This window comes from Micromys minutus, assembly GCF_963924665.1.
Source record: "Micromys minutus genome assembly, chromosome: 21".
NCBI classification, from domain to species: Eukaryota; Metazoa; Chordata; class Mammalia; order Rodentia; family Muridae; genus Micromys; species Micromys minutus.
Genome location: NC_137956.1, coordinates 4,492,297 through 4,511,854, shown reverse-complemented (window position 1 = coordinate 4,511,854; position 19,558 = coordinate 4,492,297). Strand labels below are relative to the sequence as shown.

At 42.3% G+C, this 19,558-nt stretch overlaps 2 protein-coding genes across 6 annotated transcripts in view; one reads left to right on the top strand and one right to left on the bottom strand.

Annotated features, from left to right (window-relative positions):
* The window catches only part of MINDY2 (MINDY lysine 48 deubiquitinase 2), a 54,480-nt gene extending 45,526 nt beyond the window's left edge, over nt 1-8,954 (top strand). Inside the window, exons 8-9 of the mRNA XM_080934506.1 lie at nt 810-1,010; nt 2,915-8,954. Of these exons, the coding sequence (XP_080790632.1) occupies nt 810-1,010; nt 2,915-3,043 (330 nt within the window). The 3' untranslated portion in view covers nt 3,044-8,954. The remainder of the gene's footprint in view (nt 1-809; nt 1,011-2,914) is intronic.
* Nucleotides 8,955-15,492: 6,538 nt separating this feature from the next.
* Nucleotides 15,493-19,558, bottom strand: part of SLTM (SAFB like transcription modulator) — a 44,648-nt gene continuing 40,582 nt past the window's right edge. For all 5 annotated transcript variants that reach the window (XM_080934030.1, XM_080934031.1, XM_080934032.1 and 2 more), the window contains 2 exons: nt 18,287-18,447; nt 15,493-16,113 (listed from right to left, as the gene is read on the bottom strand). In XM_080934030.1, coding sequence (XP_080790156.1) covers nt 16,005-16,113; nt 18,287-18,447 — 270 coding nt within the window. In that variant the 3' untranslated portion in view covers nt 15,493-16,004. The remainder of the gene's footprint in view (nt 16,114-18,286; nt 18,448-19,558) is intronic.

The window sequence follows — 19,558 nt, the reverse complement described above, 5'->3', positions numbered from 1 at the left end:
GTCTGTATGGCAAGGAGCTCCCTCAAAAATGAGTAACTATGTAATAAAATGGAGTAAAATATAGTAAAATGGAACAAGAGTTGTCCTTTGAGCTGGATGTGGCAGTGTCCCAGCCCTCAGGAGGCCAGCCTAAGAGACTTCTGCCCCAGAGCAGAACAAAACAGTTTGGGGAGGAGGGAGAGAAAAATGAGTAAATAATCTTATGAAGTTCTTGAAATATTTTAAAGACAAACACTAGACGAAAGTAGGAGATAAAATAGCTCTAGAGGGTGGAGATGTGTTGAGTCTGTGTGTGGATGACAAGGTGCTGCTGTAAACAGCGGCCACAGCTGCTGTGGGCCTTTGGCTTTCTGCTTTTCAGTCTTGGCTGCACTTTCCATACTCATGGGTTTCTTTTTAAAGCTGAACTTTTTTTTTCAGTACTTTTTCTTGAATGCCTTATTTATGGATTCTAGAAAAGAATTTTAAATCTATGTAGGAAAAAATGCATAGCTCTGCAAAGAAGTACTTAGAAACAGAACTTTAAAAAAAAATCTCTGCTGTGGGGCTGGGCAGTTGGCAGCTCATGCCTTTAATTCCAGCACCAAAGAGGCAGAGGCAGGTGAATCTCTAAATTCAAAGCCAGCCTGGTCTACAGAGCAATTTCCAGAATGGCCAGGGCTACACAGAGAAGCCCTGTTTCCAAAAACAAAACAACCCCTCCCCAAGCCCCAAAAGAACCTGTGCTGTAAAAGTCACCCTTAGAGCTCACACTGGCTGGTTCCTGGGTCACTCTCAAAGCTGAAGCTGGCTGTGATTGGACCCCTCAGGACTACCTTATGGCACTGTCACTGCAACAGGAGCAGCAGAGCCAAGACATCAACTGGGAGCAGATCCCAGAAGGGCTCAGTGACTTGGAGCTGGCAAAGAAACTCCAGGAAGAGGAGGACCGGCGAGCCTCTCAGTACTACCAGGAGCAAGAGCAGGCTCAGGCTGCTGTGGCCACCACCACCCCATCCACACAGGCCCAGGTAAAACGGCAGCTCTGCCTGTCCCAAACATGGCTGTCACTTCACAGTGAAGGAGCATGTTTGCTCGAAGCAGTTGATGTCAGCTCTGGTTTTTTCAGCTGTGTTAGCATGTCAGCACCCAAGGGGTTGGGTTTGTTGTTTTAATTTATTTTAAGATTTATTAATTTTATGTGTGTGAGTGTTTTGCTTGCATGTATATACGTATGCTGTGTGTGTGCCCTATGCCTACAGAAATCAGAAGAGGACATCTGCACAGTTGTGAGCCACCACGTGAGTGCTAGGAATTGAACCCAGGTCCACTTAACTGCTGAGCCATCTCTCTAGCCCTACCCGTAGAACTTCTGCACATTGTTCTAAGTTTTTTGCTATCCTAACATATTTCTGATTTCATGAAAATGCCTTTTTAGAGATTCTGATAAGATTACTTAGCCTTTTTCTTAAGCTATTTAGAGCTACAAATATGAACCAACTTAAACAAAGTGCTTCATCTGAGTTCGGGGGTTTGCTAAAAAGAGTGTAGTTTTTTTGGAGCCGGAGAGATAAGAGCTCATAGTGCTTGCTGGTTCTCTCTTCCTACTGTAAACACCTGGTCACAGTCCTGTCTCTCATGGTCCCCCTCTCTCTCTAAACCAGAAGACTTCATCCTGAGGCTTTTTTACACTGGCATTTAGCTCAGTTTCCAATATGTATTCATCACAGGATAGTATCTCTTTCCGTGTCAGGCTTGTTGTTCATATTTTAAGCAGTAAAATATGACTGTCACATAAGTTCTACAAGCAAAATCTTGTCTCACGAATTAAAAAGTACCCCTTTCTTTTATGCTAACCTACACCATGCCAGAACCTTTCTCTTTGGCGTAGGTATACAAGAAAACAAGATGCCTTTTAGGATTTTATGAAACCATGTACAGAATTCACCATTAAAGGAGCTGGGGTGATGGCTCAGCGGGTAAGGATGTTTGCTATGCAAACATGAAGACCTGAGTTCAATCCCAAGTGTCCACGTAAAAGGCCAGGTATAACTACACATCTATAACTGTGGTGGGCAGACAGACAGGAGGATTTCAGCAGCTTGATGGCCACCAACCTAGCTCCAGATTCTGAGAGAACATCTCTCAAGGAAATAAGGCTGAGAGTGACAGATGACACACTCAGGTGTGTGCACATATGTCTTCTCCCCCTCTCCATTAAGACTCATAAAAAAATTCCTGCCTTTTCATTTTGTTCAGTTCATAAAACTCACTATTTTATATTCGCAGTTCTCAAGATTATTGTTTTGTTGTGTTTAAGATCTGTTTATTATGGTAATTGATGAAATCCTGAAGAAATATTATAGTTTACCAAAATTCATTTTAACATATTTAAACTAGAAACTTAAATAATTATATTTTGGGAATAATGAATACAATAATTAATTAATTTATACATTAATTATTTTATGAGATATCTTGTATATTTACTTCTCTCACACCCGACAGAAGCAACTTGGAGGTGTGTTGTGACTTACAGTAGAGGGTGCAGTTCATCACGGTCAGGAAGACATGGCTGGTGGAAATAGGAGTTAGTAGCACAGGATTTCCATCCTTTCCATCAGGAAACAGCAGCAGAACCAAGGCAGGAAGACACGCCCTGCCACGTCCCTCCCACGTCCCTCCCTCACCTTTATATGAACCAGCTAGGCTCTCTTCTCTAAGATACCCAAACTTTCCACGGCAACAGGCCAGCCATGGACCAGAGCCATCTCCTATCCTAACCCTAACACCTGTGAGCAGAAGCCATGCCCCTGTGCCCCCACAGCTTGTGTTTCTGTAAGGATGCCTTTGCCTGTGTGGCTCTAGCTAGCTAGAGTTCACAGTGTTCAGGAAGAGTTTAGTCATCCCCTTCCCATTTGTGTTTCTCATACAGCAGGGTCAGCCAGCACAAGCCTCTCCATCAAGTATAAAACAGCCTGGGAATAGTGAACGGAAACGCAAGGAACCTCGGGAAAAAGACAAAGAGAAAGAAAAGGAAAAAAATAGCTGCGTGATTTTGTAGGGACTGCTGGTGTCTGTGGGAACCACCTATGCAGATGACGGAAAGGAAGACCCAGTACCTACCGTCTGTGCCTGATCTCCCAATGGATTTTGCTCATGTTTTCCAGGGGAAAGTTGTTACTTTGTTACAATCAACTTTTTCAAGTTACACAATATACTCTTTATGAGCTGGAGTTTAATGTTACAAGTTGGAACTGTTGTGTGTTGTCACTGTAGCCAAATGAGTATATCACTTCTATTTTGTGTCTAGTGACATTGCAACTCCAATCAGTTAGTAAGCTACTGTGTTCTGTGTGACAATGGATGGAGGTCACTGAGTAAGTTTGATCCTTCTTAAGATGTAATTATTAGCACAACTATTTCTGAAACTTTACATTGTTAAATTATGTTCTAATCCATGAGAAACGCGGGGTTTAATACTGGGGAGGGGAAAAGCAAGAATAATGACCCTTCGCCGTACACTGAACTGGTTCAGCCCTTGAACAGCTTTACCTTTATTTAGTAATGTACATTTTAGCTGTTAACCCTGAGAACTGATAATGGAGCTTGGATCGAATTTAGATAGAAAATATATTTTTTATTTTCCAATAGCAAAAAAAAAAATACACAACACTAATACTTATAACCTATCCAGATGAGACACTGACTTTGTAGTGCTGTGAGATGTTGAGGAATTTCAGCACCTTCAGAGCCTGAATGGTGGCTTCTGTTTGATAAGGATGTGACACCTGAGTGAGGAGAAGACCACACTCGTGTTCAGCCTGGTTACTATGAGGACAGAGAAGAGCAGAGTTCACTGTCTACCTTTTTCTAGAATTACCTTGAACCTTAAATTTTAAATCATGTTTATTGCTAGAAAATTAATCATAGTTATTTAAACCAATAAAAAGCACATTTTTGAAGGAGAGTTAATCTCTTGACTCTAATGAAAAGATATTAATAAAATTCTAAACATAGGTAGGAGGAGTCTGAAGGAATTTATGTAAAAGCAATCAGATTTTTTAACTTATGAGAACCAAATAAACCTAAGACATCTTACATCATTTATAGGATTCCGAAGGAATATTTACTCAGCTTTGTGATGAGGTAGCACATATTGTATTTCTAGATACGATTTGGAAAACTATCCTTAACATGCTTTTTTATATACTTTGTATTTAGACTTCATTTCGGTTATTTTTGAGGATTATTGCCAGTGCACATAGCTGTGTGATTTATCCTAAACCTCAATAAATTTTATTCAGGAGCGTCACGGAGTGAAATTCAGTTAGAGAATATTTCTTGTGGTCTGGAGGCAACAAAAGACTACCAAAAAAATAGTCTAGAGTTTAAGATATTTTCATTGATGTTTTCTATGATCCCAAACCAGCTGTAGGCAAAATATAAATGTAAAAAGTAGAGTTTTATTTATGAAAAGTATTGTTCTAAGAGGAAAAAAACTTTAGGGCCATGTTCTATTCTCCCTACCCTGCTGTATCACATGTCTATTGATTTCCTTTGTTGTTTCTTCTCGTTTTCTATACTAGCATGGGGACTGAGCAGAGAACCTGCCTGGGCTATAAAATTTGTGTGTAAAATACCTGGTAAGTGTCTTGATTCCAACCTAGAGTGAGTAGGAAGTGTCAGAGATCAGAGCCCTTTGGGTGGGCTAACCTCAGCACACACCGTGGTAGTGCTCTGATGGGAGAAAGCTCAAACCTCAGAGTTCGCTTTTTCCAGAACAGTCTAACATTTTAATTTAGGAAACAACAAACCTTGAGTAATTTTTAAAAGTATGCTTGAGACATATTTTCCATAATTATATCACAGTATCTAATTATTGCCCTTGAAGAATCTATATATAAAATTTAAGTTATTTTTTACTATTTTATATTTTCCAAAGATAATACTGCCAATACTGTGCTCCCTTTAGAAGAAGAAAAAGAAAAAGAACAAAACAAAACACACACACAACTCACTGAAAGCTCTGTCAGAGGATCAGCAATGCACTGTTGGTTAATCCTACCTGTTCTTCTGTGAGGTTTCCAAGTTGGGCTCGGCTACATTCCTGGAATTCAATATGATATGACTCTGGTCATATCAAACTTATTATGATAAGATGTTTGTTTTGATTACTGTGGGAGAGGTTAAATGTTTGACTCTATTAAAACACATTTCTGAGATATGCTTTCCTGTCCTTGAAGGCTTGACAAGGTTCTGAACTGCCACATATTTATTTCCTGGGTTTTGCTCAAGGTAGCAAGTGATATCCAGGCCTACCATTGCTTATTTAGGTAAACAGGACTTTGAAAACGGTATTTTGAGGGAATTTTCCCCTTACAGTACTTAGTATACTTGACATTGTTATACATATATTGCTAATGGACGTTAAAATTTAAACATGATTCTAGGCTAATTTCAGGCCCCTTTGACTCATGTGCCTGCACAGCAGGAGGGCTAACAGAAGGCCGGCGGGAGAGCAGATACGGACCCTAGCACTGTTCTCTTCCTTTCAGAGCACTCTCAAGGTTAGTGACCAGTCTGTGTTAATGTGCACCTCTGCAGTATGTCAACAGTGCTGTGACCTGCACTAGCTTATCAGTACCTAGAATCCTGTGTTTCTGAAATAGGTTTCCATTACTTCTGTTTAGGTCTCAAAGCGATCTGAAAACTATCAGATTTAAAAGTTGTGAATATTTAAAAATATTCACACACACCTACCTGCACTAGGAGTATCACCAAGTGGTATAGCATTTGCCTGCAGTGCACAAAGCCCAGGGTTCAACTCCTAGCATAGGCACACTGTCAGGAATCATGGAATTGGCCTTATGCCCAGGCACTGTGGATAGTAACTTACTTCCTCCATGTTTCAAGGTCAGGCCAGGATCTGAGCAAGTCAGGCTTAGGTCTGGAATCGTGTTCTCACTGCCTCCCTTTTCTCTAGTATGTTTTGAATTCTTTTTCCTGCTTCTTGATCTTGTTACCTAAGCAAGTTAATGTCAGATGTTGGCTGACCATAGGTGGAGTTAGTCATTCTGTACTTGCACAAAAGTTCTCCATTATCGTAAACTCACTTCAGACCTTGAGGACCAGAGCACATCTGTGAGGAAAAGGTATGACTTGTGATCACTGTCTGTGTTGGCATGTGAACAAATATTTATAAAATCCTAGCAAATTAAGGCAAGAATTTCTAGAACTTTCCTCAATCTTGCTTAAATTTTTAGACATAGTCTTGCTATATAGAGCCAGGCCAGTTTGGAATCAACTATTGTAGCCCTGGCTACCTTCAAACCCAGAATCTTCCTGCCTCAGCTTCTCACTGCCACTATTACAGGCACATATCACCATACCCAGCTTGTTGAAACTTCCTTTGGAAAAGCAAACAGCAAGCTGTTTGTGTGTGTGTTTGACAGAAAGCTTACAGGCTTGTACCTAACACTGTCGTAGACATATAATTTAAATTGAAAAATTAATGTTTGACAAAATAAGGCAGAGACATTAGTCATTCATTTATATTTTAAGGAATTAGACATGTGAAATTCTGGCTCCTTAGGTGTTTGAAACCTGATTTTCTCAGGGTGTGGTAATACCATGTCATCCTGTTTGTGGGACTGAGGCAGGAGGACTCTTAAGTTCAAGGCCACGCTGAGAAAATAGACCCTGATTCCAAAACCAAGCCTAACTGTCTTGTTTTGGCAATCATTGTGTGCCTCAATTTACTCTATGCAGGTGCTCCTTCCCGTGTCCCCTAGTGCTTGGCTGTAGCACTGAGGACGACTGAGATCACCAGACACTGCACATTCTCTGTTCTCCAATGTGTAGACTTTTCATAATGACTTAAATCCATTTTTTATGCTGTAGAATGTGTAGGTCTTTTGAATGTGGCATCATGGCTTTCAAAATGTATTTTCCAGATGCTTTTGTATCTGGTAGGCTAGAGTCAAGGCCAGGAGTATTTGGGCATGTAACATGCACTTTACAAATCTGTTTTTCCAGTATCCTCTACAGATCTAGCTTTTAGAGCCCCTTGGTCAGTCCCTCCAGTGTAGAGCAGTATCAGGAACTGGCTTTGCTCTCCCTCTGCTGTCAGTGTAGACAACTTATTTGTGGCTTAGTATAAAAATGAACTCTGATCCTGTGCAAATCAAATCCTTTAGACAACAAGTAAGAAACCCTAAAGGACCATGTGTGAACCTTAGTGTCTGCGGTTCTCTGATAAGTTAGCATCTTTTGTTGTTGATGCTTGACACTTTTTAAACTGTTAAAGGGAAAAATTATGAAGAATTGAGTTTACTTTTCTTAGATAACAATTTAAAATAACTTTAAATTAAAAGCTCCCTAAAGGGAATAAATTATAGAGAAGATAAAACAGGAGGAAACTTTGTAGGCTGCTGGAAAACTTACTTTGAAAATCTAAATTTTAATTCATGCATGTCTTTACTTAATCCTGGTGTTACTGCTCATAGGAAATAGAGCTTAACATTAATATATGCATATATTTTTTTACATGTAGGATTCTAGTTTCTATCTTCTGAACTCAAGAAAGCTAACTCAACAAACAGGGTAAAAATCTTCAACTCTTGCCTCAAATTCAATGGTCCTTTGTCCTGACAAAAGTTAGACTTGTCTAATGAGCTGGTGTTTTTAGAGCACGGTACCCTCCCATTAACTACTCACACTACCACGGCAGAGATGAGAAATCTAAGCTTTGTCCCATGGTGAAGAACAAAAGCCCCCCTTGTCCCAGACAGTGTCCGCTTTATCTAGCATGCCTTGTAAAGATTTCCCCAGCTCACAGACTTTGTTACTGGTCACCTTTTAACTGTTCTGTCCACCTGGACTGTACATCTGGAGAGGCAAGGCAGTCAAGAGTGCACGAGCCCCCTTTGGTGGGGCTCACTCCTTTGGCTCCAGTAGTCATTTCCCATCCCTGTGGAAAGTCAGGAAGCTCAAGTGCCCACTAGAAATCATGAATCACTGATAACACCGTAACAGAAATGTCCTAGGACGCAGCTATAACTCAGGCAATGAGCTTTAAAACAGAGACTGGTGTTTAACCTTTGAAAGTGATGTCTGGTTTGTCAGAATGTCTGTTGCTGTTCTTTCCCACCATTACTTAAATGTATGACATAACCACTGTGACGGGGTGCGGTCTCTTCACTTCCCAGGACTTTCCTAGTAGTTTCTGTCAAGACGTATTTTCCTCAATAAAATGACAGCTGTCATCACAGCGCCACATAAGACCAGACAACAGAAGAGTGACATGTCTCTGTAGAATGGTGGAAGGGACGATCTGTGGGCAGCTCACCTCGTAATGCCAGCACATTTGACTCTCGCCCTTGGCTTGGGCTGAATAATGAGGTGGAAACATGGATTTGGGAGAGCAACGAGCTATGGAATGATGTCTGTGAAGAGCTGTAAGCAAAAAATCCAGGATTGACTGTGGGGACTGAGCACCTCTACTCACATTCCTTGTCTGTTTAAGCATCCTTTCTACTCCTGGGAATTCATTCTTTAGCTTTAGATGCAGGTGGGGAACGATGGGTAGTGGCGGATGACACAGCAGCAGCAGAACAGGGAAAAAGACCTAAATGCACCTACCCCTCGCAGGGCACAGCTGATTTCTGTGAAATAAACTTTTAAATGTTAACTATGCTAAGAGCACCTCTAAAAATTATGTCTTAAATTCCAAGTTTCACTTTTGGAAACTACTGAAAAGACACTGAGTATAGGTGGGGAAGTATGAAATGTTTCTGACACGATGATTCAGTATTATTCAGTGTGTAATCTCAAATTCGTTGTAACACAAGTATAGTGTCATCATTGGATTAAAACGTTGGATGTTTTTGTTAATATACTTAAAACTGTAACCAGTGAATAACACCGTAGTATTTTTTATTATAGATTATATTTTATTTCAATAAACTTTGATATTTAGCTGAACATTCTCTGTGTGTGTCAATTCATCACCCAAAGCTGCAGCCTGTATGGCAGGGAGACTCATTAAGATCAGTGTTTGACACAAGGGACAGTTAAACTCTAAGCTGCGGTGAAGAAAAGTCACCATCTCACTAGCTCTCACTGCAGCCAGTCAGGCAGAGCTGGAAGGGATCGTTCCTTCCTTCCACTCTGGGCTCCAGGCTGCCCAGCTAGTGCCTCTACCCACTTAGCTATCTAAATTTGAGAAGTGATAAAGAGCAGTGTATGGTGTGGCTCAAATTATTAAATATGAATGGGCAAGTATGATGCGGCCTTTAAAAACGTTTATTGTGGCCACGAATGGTGGTCCACACCTGTAATCCCAGCACTCAGGGCAGAGGCACATGGACTGATGAGAGCCCAGGGCCAGCCTAGGATATGGAGTGATGCATTGCCTCACGCTTCAAACAAATCTTGTTTTGTTCTTTAGAACCAGAGGCCAGTTTCCCTCACTAAGTGACTAAGTTCAAACTTCAACCACACTCCTACTTAGTCTCAAATGTCAGGCTACTGCATGAATACTTAATTATCAGGGGCAGAACAGAAGCCAGATGACTTGAGACAGTTATATCTACAATGAAATTATTCAAATTGGTCCAGTGGAAAATCCTGAACACTGGCAAACCTCACCCCAATAATTGCCCCCTCCCCCAGCTCTGTAGCTCGGTGAAGCAACCTGGTGGGTAGTGATATGGTTAAGAGTTAAAAAAGGGGGAGCTGGAGAGATGGCTCAGTGGTTAAGAGCACTGACTGCTCTTCCAGAGGTCCAATGCTGAGTTCAATTCCCAGCAACCACATGGGGGCTCAAAACCGTCTGTAATGGGATCTAATGCCCTCTTCTGGTGTGTCTGAAAACAGCAACAGCGTATTCACACACATGAAATACATGAATAAATCTTTAAAAAAAAAAAAAGTTAAATGGAATCCACAACGAGATAGCATGCTACACTCATGGAACAGCCAACACCAGGAGTACTGGCGGGTTTGAATCTAGGCAGCTCAGACACAAGCTGCAAAGACAGTACAAACTTTAGAATTCCCTAGCAGTCCTCTGCAATGTTAAATCTACACTAGTGTGCAGCACCTGTCGATTCCAAGCCTACTTACCCAAGAGAAATTAAAATGTGCTCAGAGACTTTTACACAAATATTCAAAACGTTTTCTCCTCACACAGCAAGCAACCTAAGTTTCCATTAATAAGTGAAGCACAGGAAATTGCGGTATGTTCAAATAGAAACCTACATAGAAAAAACCTGACACATCAGCACAGCCCACATGCAAACTCTGCATTGAGCTTAAGGATGTTTCTGTACAATTCTAGTTACATGAAACTTGAAAGGAAAATAAAATGCTGATCTGGAGAATGAGCTTTGGGACAACCAGGGAAGGACTTAAAGGGCTGGGGAAATGGCTCAGTAGTTAGGAGCATGCATTGAGTAACTCCAGCTCCAGGGAGACTGAGCTCTTGTGGACATTATCCACACACAGACACTCATGAATGCACAGAATTAAAATTAGATCTAAAAAAACAGAGAAGGTCAAAGATTTTCAGTGATAGTGGCAGAAGTGCTGCAGCCATTTAAATTTGTTGGTAGTTGTGCCTGATCATCTGTAAATTCCATTTTAAAATAATTTCTAATGCTTTTATACGTTAGCAAAAAAAAAAAAAAACAATTAAAACCTGCAACTTAAAAAATTCTAATTGAAGCTGGGGATGGTGGTGTCCTAGCACCTGGGAGATAGAGGCAGGCAGATCTCTGTGCGTTCAAGGACATCCTGGTCTTAGCTAGTTACAGGACAGACAAGGCAATTACACAAAGAAACAGTCTCAAAAAACCAAAAGCAACAACAAAAACATGTAGTTGAGGAGAAAGCAGTAGGACCTGAGCTCCCTCTCCAAAATCCATTTTTTTTAAAAAAAGTAGGGCAAAGCGGTTTGAATAAGAGTGCCTCACAAAGGCACATATTTGAATATTTGGTCCCCAGTTGGTAAAAGAGCTAGGAAGGATGACGAGTGGCCTTTTTAAAGAAGCTGTGTCCTTGGGGGTGAGGAGGTCTTAAGGTTTCAAAAGACTTGTGCAATTCCCAGTGTCTCTCTGCCTACTTGTGAACTCTCTGCTTTGCACTACCATCACAGACTCTCACCCTCTGAAACCATAAGCCCAAATAAACACTTTTAAAAAAATGTTACTTTGGTCATAGTGTTTTATCAGAGCAATAGAGAAGAAATTATGACATGAGGCATGAGGTGTCCATGGAGAAGAGGCCTCAAATCCCAGGGAGTCACTGACAAGCCAGCCTAGCATAATTGTTAAACTTCAAGCCAATAGAGATCCCATCCCCAAAAACAAGGTGTATTGCTCCTGAGGACACCTGAGGCTGACTTCTAGCCTCTATGTGCACATGTACAAAATACCTATCTGACATCAGAAAACAAATTTTAGTGCAAGACTCACACTAAAACCTTGAACTTCTGTTACTTTCCCTTTGTCATTCCATGACCACTGGATGTGTGTGCATGTTTGTGTGCATGTGTGTGCGAATGTTAATATCTCATAAAAGGACAGGGTTAAAAGAGGAAGCAGCATTAGCATCAGAGAGTTAAGGCAGCCCCTGGGTTTACACTTGTGAAAGGCTTACCACAGGATCAGTGTGAAATCTTAGGGTTTTGCTTGTGACGTAAACTTTGGAATGTGAAGGGCATAGCGCTAGAGACAGCTTAGCAGTGAGGGGCATGTATCTGCTCTTGCAGAGCAACAGATTTTGGTTCCCAGTACCCACCCACCTCAGGCAGTTCACGACTACCTGTAAGTACCGTTCCTAAAGATCAATTTTCATGTACACATAGAGATACATGCAAATATACATATTTTAAATGTTTTATGTTAAATGCAGGTTTATTGGGAAGCTGCTCTCTGGCAAGGTCACTGGCCTCAGGGAGGGGGGAAACAGAGAAAGGGCATGTTCACAGAGAAGAACATTTTACATTTTAAAAGGATGTTTGTATTATTTATATGTATGAGTATTTTGAATACATGTATGTCTGAGTACCACATTGTACAGTGCCCACATAAGGCAGAAGAGGGCATCAGATCCTTTTTGTTGCCATGTGGGTGCTGGGGAATTGAACCTTGGAATCAAAAGCTTGTGCCACCACCACCCAGCTAATACCCGTGCTGTGTTTAATACATAATGTATATTCTGAGTCCAAGTCTGTGTAGGACTGGCTGGACCAGAACTGACTCTGAAGCCCAGGGTGGCCTCCAAAGTGCTGGGATTACAAGTGTACACCACCACACTCAGCTGTTTCCTTTTAGACAGTTTTTGGTTTTTAAATGTATTCCAGACTGGTTTTGAACTCATCTTTCTGTATTGCCACCTGAATGCTAAGATTATAGGCTTATGCCATCACATCCAGATTTAAAAAAAAAAAAAAATTATAGTAGGACTCTTAGCCAAGGCTAGCCTTAAAACTGAACCTTAGCTCCTTTGTTGCTAAAATTACAGGTGTGCACTACTGTGCCTGGCTTGAATATGTCAACTTTGAAGAGCTGAAAATACAAGTGTTTGTAGGGCGCAGCAGAAAAGATTCATCTGCAGACAAGAGGATGAACATTGTACTTTATGAAGAACTGGGGTAGGGGTTGGGGAGTAACCATTTTCCAGGAAGGTTTCAATGTAACTGCTGCAACTAGGAATGGAGGGAGGTGTCAGGTGACTAACAAGATACGCAAGCACAACCCAAGTGCTTTCTATGCAGTTCCTAAGCCTTGTATTTTCACTTGCATGTGAAGTTTATGAGTTTAGCATCTTGCTCACACTGATTTTCTTGAATAACTACAAGCCTTTTGTTGGTTTGAGACCATCAGAAACTCAATGCTGCAATGCAGCATTTGGACAGCGCCACACTCTCTTTAGGCAGGGAAGAGCCCATCTCCTTGTACAGAACCAATTCCACTCTGACTCGAATTAGAGACGTACGTCTTCACAGCTACTCACTCCTAAATAATCCCATGTGGTTTTCACAAGTTTTCGAAACAAGAAAAGGCTGTGATCATGGCAACATAAGAGGAAAAAAAAAAAAAAAAAAAACCAACAGTATTTGGACACTGTTGGGCTCTTCAGAGTAAGAAAAGACTAGCAACACTCAAAGCTAATTTATTTATGCTGAGAACTGAACAAAGGTACTCTTCCACATTAGGCAAGACTACTAGCAACTAGATGTATCCAGCCATTCAAAGACCTGTAACCTTTTTTTATTAATGGTCTATGTAACCCAGGCTGGGACCACACACATCCCACTCTCTAAATACGGATTTTATAACATCTGTATTTGCATGTTCACACGTGTAGATGCAGCAGTGTGTGTGTTTATGTGTATGTAGACCCAAGATTGACATTCCATGTCTTCCCTAACAACTTTCCACCTTTATTTTTTGCAGCAGGATCTCATCAGGTAGCCTTGGCTGGCCCTGAAGTCAAGAGGGCTTCCAGAGCGCTGGGTTTACAGGTGTGAGCAAGCGTATCTGGAGCTATAAATAGCCTAAGTGCATGGTGCACAGATGGCACAATTGTGCATGCCTATGTCAAGACTTCAGGTATTGGCTATTAGTCCAGCCTCGTTGCCTGGATACGAACAAGGGTTCTCACCAAAGCTGAAGCACAGTCTCACTTAGACTGACTAGCCAGCACTCTAACCCCAGCACCGGAGTCAGAACATGATCATGGCCCGTCTTTAAGATTTTATTTTTAAATATGAGTGTTCTATCTGTATATACATCTGTGTGCCAGAAGAAAGCATCAGATCCTATTATAAATGGCTATGAGCCACCATGAGGTTGCTGGGAATTGAACTCAGGACCTCTGGAACAGTTAACCTCTTAACCACTGAGCCACCTCTCCAGCCCCATGGCTTGTCTTTTTATGTGGGTGTTAGGAATTTGAACTTAAGATCCGTGTGCTTTTAGGGGAACTACTCTTACCACTGAGCCATCTCCCCAGCTCTTCAAAACTAACTTTAATAGCAGTTAGGTAGGCTGAGTAACTCTGCCTGACAGGAGACTAACTAGTTTAAGAAACTAGTCAGAGAAACATTAACAAGCCAAGATCCTCTGAGATGCACAGGTGAGGACTATGCAGGCCACCAACTGTGCCCTTGGCTGCTTATGAACACCAAAGTCTAAAAGCGTTCTAACCACCAACAGGAGTGTAACCCAGGCTACAGCCAGCTAGGCAAGGAATACTGAGGGTTCTGTTTGCCACTCTCAAGTGTCAGAAAGTAAAAAACAGGGGTTGATATGAACATACATTCACACACACAGCTTAGGACTGGACATGGACACATACATACCCTCTCCAACGTTGTAGGCCTGGTCACTCACACACAAACACACACACACACACACACACACACAGAGAGAGAGAGAGAGACACACACACACACACACACCCCACAGCTTGGAAACAGCTGTAGGGCAGGAAAGGCAGATTATGAGATCCAGCTCTATTTAAAAGTGAGCTCCCAAGCTGGCTTTGGCAGTCCACACCGTTAATCTTAGTATTTAGACAGACACAGAGGCAGAGGAGGAGGCAGGCAGATCTCAGAGTTCAGGGCCAACCTGGTCTACAGATGAATTCAAGAATAGCCAAGGCTGCACTGAGAAACTTTGTCTCAAAAAAGAAAAGAAAAAACTAACAAAACAAAAAGGAAAAAGAGCCAGACTCCAGAGACCTTTGGCTGCTTGTAACCACCCAGAGTCTGAGACATCACACGCCCCTCCATCCAGACATAATCAAGAACTTCTACAAAGATTCCACATCAGGGTACCATTCCTTCTGTCCTTCACTAGGCATGAGCAGACCAATGTTGGGACCAAGTTTCTGGACAGTCTGGGTTATGTGGCTGGTGTCTATGAAGAGTTCTGAAATGCTGTGGTAACATAAGTGGTGTCCTACATCTATTGTCAAGAGCTTTCCTACTTTTAAAGATGCCATAACAGAGAGTTTCAGAATTTCCAGTACATCCACTGTGCTATCAACTCATGACTAAGCCCTAGGAGCAGGCTGCCATTTCAGCTCTTAGCAACTCTGCTGCTTGGGACTCGACAGCAGGAGCTGAAACTGGAAAACACACACACACACCCCACACTCAGTGTGGGTTTTAATCTCACAAAACCTGACTGATTTGCCTATCTAGACTGTGAGCTTCTTCCACTCCTCAGCATTATTTGGGGAAGATGGAGATGTTCTCATGAAATTCTAGTGTTGGGATCTATCCATCAAAACGTGGAAGATCCCCCACAAGTGCACTTACCTGTTCAACTCAGTATTAGACCCTCATGACGCAAGGCACATGGACAAGATCTCCTTCAACTACATGGTCTTACACCGTGCAAACCTGGTCAAGTGTGTTGCTACTTATGCAGAAAAATCTACCTTCGGTTTACAATTAAAAAGTTCTCAACACTTTAGCAACTATACAGAATATGAAGGTTTATTTCCAAAAAGATTACATTTCTTTTTAACCAGGATACACAGATGCACTTAATGTAACAGTACCTTCTGCAAAAATAGGTTACATAATACTCCGAACTGCAAGGAACAATCTTAATCTCTAAAAATTAGACAGCAGGCATTTGAAGCTCAAATAGCCTTCAAATGGAGGCAGCAAACACTGGTGACACCACAGGGCTATGCTGCACAGGAAACCGCTACCATCCAGCTGCAAACCACTCATGCCCACACAACAGCCTCGGTGCCAGTCCTTTCAAATGGGTCTCAGTGCTGCGAGAAAAAGTTGAATGATACACAAAACTATGAAGTTTCAACAGAACTAGTTAAACATCTTCTCTAAAACTGAGAAAAGAAATCGTGTTAAATTTTAAAAAGAAAAACAACAGTCAGCTAGAACTCTCAAGCAGTCAGAGGCCCTCCTAGTGAGCAGTCAGGGAACGTTTATAGGAGATCTCAATAAATTATCTTGAAGCCACAGCAGGAAGCTTGCGTTAAAATCGCCGTGGAGGTCCACTCTTAAACGGCTTAAACCCGGAGCTGCTTCCTCTTGGGATGGAGTTGCCACTCATCTGTACAAGCCTGTTAACTGGGGATGCCGTGCTACAAGGGGGTTTAAAAGGGAAACAAAGGTCAGAACACACACACACACAAGAGATGCTTTCACAGCCTCTGCCAACTCAGCAGCACACAGGCTTTACTGCTTTACTCACCTGCAGCCAGACCCGAGTCCTGTAGGGTGCGTGCCATTGCTAACCCCTTTCTACCAAGGGAGAAACTGAGACCCGGAAGCATATCTTGTTTTGTTTTTCAAGATTTGGTTTCTCTGTGTAGCCCTGGCTGTCCTGAACTTCACACCGTAGACCAGGCTGGCCTTGAGCTGAGGCTAAAGGCGTGTGCCACCACTGGTCTTGGAAGTCTCTTGTCCAACCACACATATGCGGGCATCTCAATTCCCCCGTCTTCAGAAGTCAATGCTGTGCATACAACAAGACTACACCCAGGCAGGCCTCTTCCATATCCACCCTGGATCAGCAACAGTGACTTGTGCAAAGTGTAAACCCACAGCCTCTTCAAGGTTTCCTACCTCCTCTTAAGCCTTTTTTCAACAGGATGTAATTACGAAGGTGAAGCAAACTTTAAACTCAAGTTCCTCCTTCAGTCCTGCGGGCGGGACTCTCTAGTCTGCTTTAATTGGGAGCATTAAGGAGATGGGGGTACACACTAGAGCTTCCTGAACTGATACCTGCGTCACTCAATACTATCTGCAGTATCTTTATACTGAAGGCAGCACTGCAGATGCCAGACAGTGACAGGAAAAACCACTCCAAACTCTCCTGATGAACAGTCAAGTGCTTCCAATAAAGCCAGCCGAGAACTCTGGGTTAAGTTGTGACCTACAGAAGCCACTGTGGTTTTGAAGCAAATAAATGATACAACAAAATGTGTGTCCGACACCACGTCTGAACATGGTGTGAATCTCACAAGTTCTCTGGGAACACCAGCCATGACTGGATACAGAGGATGCGGTATCATGGGAAACATGCTGGATGAACAAAGACAGACCAAGAGGGCCATGTTTCCCCTGTCAGGGTTTTGAGGATGGTAGCACTGAGAGGTAAGAGAAGCTTGAAGCAAAAAAAGAAAAAAAAAAAAACTAAGCTGAAGAGAAACAAGTTTGCCTGCGTCCTGGAACTAACAGGCGTTAGGAGAAGATGGCAATGAAGGGTGATGTATGAAGCTCGTGTGCTTGAAGGAGCAGGAGAGGAGGGTCGGTCAAGAAGAGAAAAAAAACCAGAAGGCTGAATGCCGGGCATGGTGGCAGACACCTTTAGTCCCAGCACTTAGGACAGATCTCTTGAGTTCGAGGCTAGCCTAGTCTACAGTGACAGGACAGCCAGGGATATGTAGTGAAACCCTGTCCTGAAAATCTAAAGGAAGGAAGGGAAGAGAGAAAGAGGAAGAGGGAGGAAGGAGGAGGGAAGGAAGAAGGGTGAGTAAAAGAAAAGAAAAAAGGAAAAGAGGGGGAGGAACAGAAAGAAAGAGGTGGGGTGGGTTATGTTCTGCCTTGGTGGGGTAGTACCTGTAAGGCAAGAGAATCCTGATTTGAAGGCAGTTCAGCCTACACATTCTAAGACCAAGTAGCCAAAAGACTGCTTCAGAATGAGGAAAACAGCAACAGAGTGAAACAGAACAAACTGTAAGGAGCCCCAGAACCAAAAACCTTACACAGAACAAGTCACTGGTGCCCTTTCGACCACCAAAGCAGATGGCACTGTTATGCAGGTACAACAAGAGTAAACAACAGGGTAGAAAAGCAGTCTCTCCTCTAAAACAAGGGTGTAAAACAAAGGACAGGACAGTGAGGCTGCAGAGACACCACTGACACCACAGAGTAAGAGGAGAAAGATCAAGCTTGCTCCTCAACCTCAAATAGGCGTGGGTTGAGTGTGCCTAGCTGGACTAGTGTGAAAAGGAATGGCCTACCATCAGCTTCCTTGACCTCCTCAGTGGTAAACATCACAAGGTTATGTGCATGGCCTACATCTAGGACTCACTTGCAAGAATGCTAATTGTTAACTTACAACAGAGAGAACAATCGGACAAAGTAGCTGCCAGCTCAGTCTTCTGCAGACTCAATTCTTAGGAAAGGTTTGGGCAAACCTGGAGATTTACTAACTGCAATGTAATTTCTCAAAAACTAACAATCTTTAGGAAAAGGACTACCCAACTATAAGACAACAGAAAAGGGTTTTTTAAAAGATAAGCTACTCACCTTGAGTGTTGGGTTATCATGCCTGCTCCTGCCCGGCCATCACCCATTCGTCTTGTGTCATGGTAGCTAGGCCCCTGAGAGGGTGGGCCATGCCACTCTTTCCTTGGTCCACTTGTGTCCCGTCCATGACGCTCCACAACATGTCGTTCTTCAGGGTAGTGCTGGGAACAGCACATGAAAAGGTGAGTGTTGCCCCCTCAGTCCCATGCACTGCCTCACACTCCTTAACTGTCTGAATGCAGCTGACGGAGGAGTGATCACCTGTCCTGGCAGGACTTCCTCAGGACCTGTATTTATGTGTCCTCACCCACTACTACTCCAGCACAACATGGGCACAGGAATTCCAAATGCCTGGATAAGTCTCTACATATATACAAGAGATCAAAAGTTAAAGAAAAAGCAGTTCAAGTTGGATATAGTCAACCTATCAGAACAATTCAAAAGGTTTCTAGTTTTACCCAGTGCTAGAACGTACACATGTGCTCCATTATAGCTACGCTAAGTGTGGGGACAAAGGAACACAAGAATTTGGTAGAACTAAGGACAAGAGGAGTCTAGGGCTGCGGACACCCAGCTTAGGCAAAGCTGTCAGCATCCACATGAACTCAGATACAACATTAGACAATAAACAATACAACAACTGACAGACATTATAAACTTCTGACAAAGAATCCAGGGTCTCCTCCTCGGGAGACTTTTTTAAAGGGGCTTTCTGAGTATAGAGTGCTGGTGTAGAATAATTTCCTAAGTTCTATCCTAAATAAAACAGTAACTTCATCATATGCTTAGTTAAGTTTTGGTTAGGGTAGTTAATGAACTCATGTAAACACTAATATGAAGTGCTGACACATTTATACTTCATAACCATGAGGCCAAGAGCCTACTTCATACGTGTGCTGGATGAAATGACAAACAGTGACATAGCACATGACCATATTTTAAAATATTTTCTGGTTAAAACAAAACTTGTCTATCATTGAGGGCTTGAGCAGCTGAGTACATATAGTATCCAGGCATAACTGGAGCTCAGATCCCCAAAGTCCACACAAAAGCTGGGTACGAAGCCTGGGGTGCTGCTGCACACACACCTTTATGCCAGCACCTGGGAGTCAGAGGTAGGTTGATCTCTCAGTTTAGGCTACAGAGAAACCCTGTTTCAAACAACAAAGAGACAGGAGAGGGAGAACAGAGAGAGGAAAAGAGGAAAGAAGAGGGGAGAGGAAGGGGGAGACAAGACAGACACAACACACACACACACACACACACACACAC